The sequence below is a fragment of the Morone saxatilis genome, unplaced genomic scaffold (assembly GCF_004916995.1).
Source record: "Morone saxatilis isolate NCDOM2014 unplaced genomic scaffold, NCSU_SB_2.0 Contig20, whole genome shotgun sequence".
Lineage (NCBI taxonomy): Eukaryota > Metazoa > Chordata > Actinopteri > Moronidae > Morone > Morone saxatilis.
This window is the reverse complement of record NW_023339763.1, coordinates 6,048,356-6,051,538: the sequence shown is the minus strand read 5'-3', so window position 1 is coordinate 6,051,538 and position 3,183 is coordinate 6,048,356. Positions and strand designations below refer to the sequence as shown.

Genomic DNA, 3,183 nt, shown 5'->3' with positions numbered 1-3,183 from the left:
TCAGCCATGAACTAAGCAAAATAACCCATTTGAGTCAGGTTGTGTGTTTAAAGCCTTATGATATTATATATGATATACATGTCACTGTACATACAATAGGAGGAGGATGCAGTTTGTCATCATGAGCAAAGCTGCTGCCAGTTTATTGGAAATTTGAATTAAAAAAAAAGACAAGCGGAAAGGAATAGGAACGTAATTATGCATGCAACTTAGTGAGAACAGTAGAATACTGATGTGAACTTACAAAATCATAGATACGATAGCGACTAGCATAGACGATAGGATACTGATAGAATGATAAATAGATACTTTATTTAATCCGAGGGGAAATTCAAGAATGCATGATGCAGTGATAAATGAGAAATAATGCACATTTTGGCCTTCAGTTCATCAACACAACACACACACTGATAGATATAGGCCATAATCTAAGAAAAAAAAAAAACCATTTGAATCACGTTGTGTGTTTAAAACCTTATTATAGTAAAAAAAAAAAAAATGTGACCGGAAGTCTTATTTTGCTGGCTGAATTTGTCAACAGTGGCTTTATTGTGAAAGTATAGCCGGAAGCCGTGGTGAGTGTGTACGGGTAACTTGACAGCGGTCGACCGGCCGAAGTCATCGGGACTGAGGAAAGACTTTACCGCCGCTGCAGCAGCAGCTCCCCCCCCCTACTCCCGTCCGGTTTTAAAAAAAAAGGATAAATTCAACAAAATAACACACAAGTTTCTCGCGGGTTTGCCCAACATTTAGCGGCCGCGGATTCAGCCGGTTTTACTTTCCTTTCTCTCAGCGGTGCTCAGACTGCTCGTTACCCCCGCGGCAGGCGGTTAGCATCGGATACCGCTGCTAAACATGGTGGCCTGTAGGCAAGAAGAAGAAGAAACGAGCCCCGTTTTGGGGATTTCTTTGGAGGAATTTTTTTTAAAGGCACTCGGACGGTTGTGAATGTGAAACACCGCTGCTCCGGACACACCACTACCCTCCTTTTTTAGCTTTATCTGGCGTTTTGACGGACTTCGACGTTGCCTTTCTGACACAAGCAGCAGCGGACCAGCACCGTCCGGGTTTTGTGGACCGTGGATAATTGTACTTCAGAAGTTGTCACCAGGCCGCCTGAAAGTTATTTTTTTTGGGGGTGGGGGGGGAAGTAGTAAAAAAACATGCTCTCACGCGTGGAGAAACGCATCAAATAGCAGCACGGGTTTGTTTTATGACTGTTTATATCACGGATGTCTTGACACTCGCAGAGAGATGAACTGGTGCACAAGTGCAGCTAACTGGGACTATTTGATCCTCTGAGATAGTCTCTATTAAAAAACAAACAAAAAAAAAAAAGCCCCCACCCCCTCCCCTTGTTTGAGGGGTTGATTCATTGTTAATCTCTGGATTATTATGGATTATTATTATGGCCTAATCGCAACCACGCCAGGCCTGGAGTATTGGGAATAACTGCATGATGATGATGATGATGATGATGATGATGACAGAGAAAAGCGATGGTTTCCCCTCGTTATGATTTTGAGTAGAGAGGAGTTAATTACATGGAGACTCGCCTGACATGCCAAGGAAGGAGTTGCCACTACCTGAGGGTTGGGAGGAAGCCAGAGACTTTGATGGCAAAGTGTATTACATTGACCACATTAACCAGTGCACCAGCTGGATCGATCCCAGAGACAGGTAGGAGTGTGTGTGTGTGTGTCCTTTACCCTCCTGCAGATGATCCAAAAAAAATCACCTGTCCTGTTAAAATAATAGAAGTTTGACTCATGCATAACACTACAAGGGCTGTAGGAGATTGATTTGCATGACTATGCACTTATACAGAGTATATTCATGTGAGTTTACGCTTCAAAATTAACACATTTTACTCCCCCGTTCATCATCGTGACACACATATTTATTGCCTTTTATTTTATAAGTCAACTACAGCCGCAATCGTCAGTTGGACTTACTCGACTCAGTATTAGTATCTTTGCACATCCATCATTCATTTTAGTCCATTTTTTAAGAAAAGAAGTCCAAATTGTCTGATTTCAGCTCCTCAAATGTGAATATTTTCTGGGGTCTTTAGTCCTCTCTGCCAGTAAACTGAATATCTCTGAGTTTTGGGTTAAACAAGACACTTGAGGATGTCACCTCGGTCATCGCCATTTTATGGACTTAAAAAAACGAATCCATTAATTGAGAACATAATCGGTAGCCCCAAAGCTCAGGAAAGGGCACACGCGTTCCCAACTTCAGTGACTCCATATTGTACCCCAAAAACAGGATGGGCAGACTGTCGCACCTGTTGTCAGTCCCTCACTGCAACTGGCAGCAGGACCATAGATCCCAATCAGCAGAGACGACACGAATCAAACGTTGCTTGATGTTCAAAAGACTCAAAGGAGGCTTTTGAACAAAGCAGAATCATTTTTAAAAGGCAGTTCTCCATCCTTGCTCTGCTTAAAAGCTGGAAATAGTTCAGAAAGTGCCAGCAGACCGATGTTTTCAGCACCTTCTACACTGATGAAACTACTTTTTCCTGCAAATTATAATCAGTAAACGGGCTCCGAGAGAGCGGTAGTGTACGTGATGGCCCAGGAGTGACTGCAACAATTCAGAGATTATCTCAATAGTTGCAGAAAACAGGCCGAAATCCTTGGATTGGTTCAGGTAAGGATAAAACTACAAACACCAGGTGACACAGCAGTGAAGACAGATGTTGAGTGATACGCCTCTTACACCACAGAAACCAGTACGACTGTCACTAAACCCGATGACCCGTCACATCCCTTTGTCAAGCTGTTTACACAAGATGTACAAATGGGACATAATGTGAAGCTGTAAACAACGTGGCACAAATATTTACCCTCGGGTTTAGGCTTAGACTATATGCAAATATTTTTGTGACATTACAACGTCTTACACTGTCTCTGTAATATGTAAATATCAGTGAAGCCTTATCTTAACTGAAGGTCTTTGTCTACGTCACAGGTTTATCTACAGACTCTTGTGTACAGACAGGTGTTTATGAGAACAAGTGATGGGGGAGACAACAATTAAACACTAGCGCTTCTTTTTAAATACTCAATTGATTGTTTGAGTCCATTTTCAAGCAAAAATATTTGATGTTTCTCATCTTCTCAAATGTGAGATTTTGCTTCCTAACTGTTAGAGCTTTGCCAAATGCCATTGTTT

At 41.9% G+C, this 3,183-nt stretch overlaps 1 protein-coding gene across 1 annotated transcript in view; it reads left to right on the top strand.

The window, feature by feature from the left end:
- The first annotated feature begins 594 nt into the window (after nt 1–594).
- wwc1 (WW and C2 domain containing 1) overlaps nt 595–3,183 on the top strand; it is a 47,167-nt gene continuing 44,578 nt past the window's right edge. Inside the window, exon 1 of the mRNA XM_035666266.1 lies at nt 595–1,680. Within this exon, the coding sequence (XP_035522159.1) occupies nt 1,562–1,680 (119 nt within the window). The 5' untranslated portion in view covers nt 595–1,561. The remainder of the gene's footprint in view (nt 1,681–3,183) is intronic.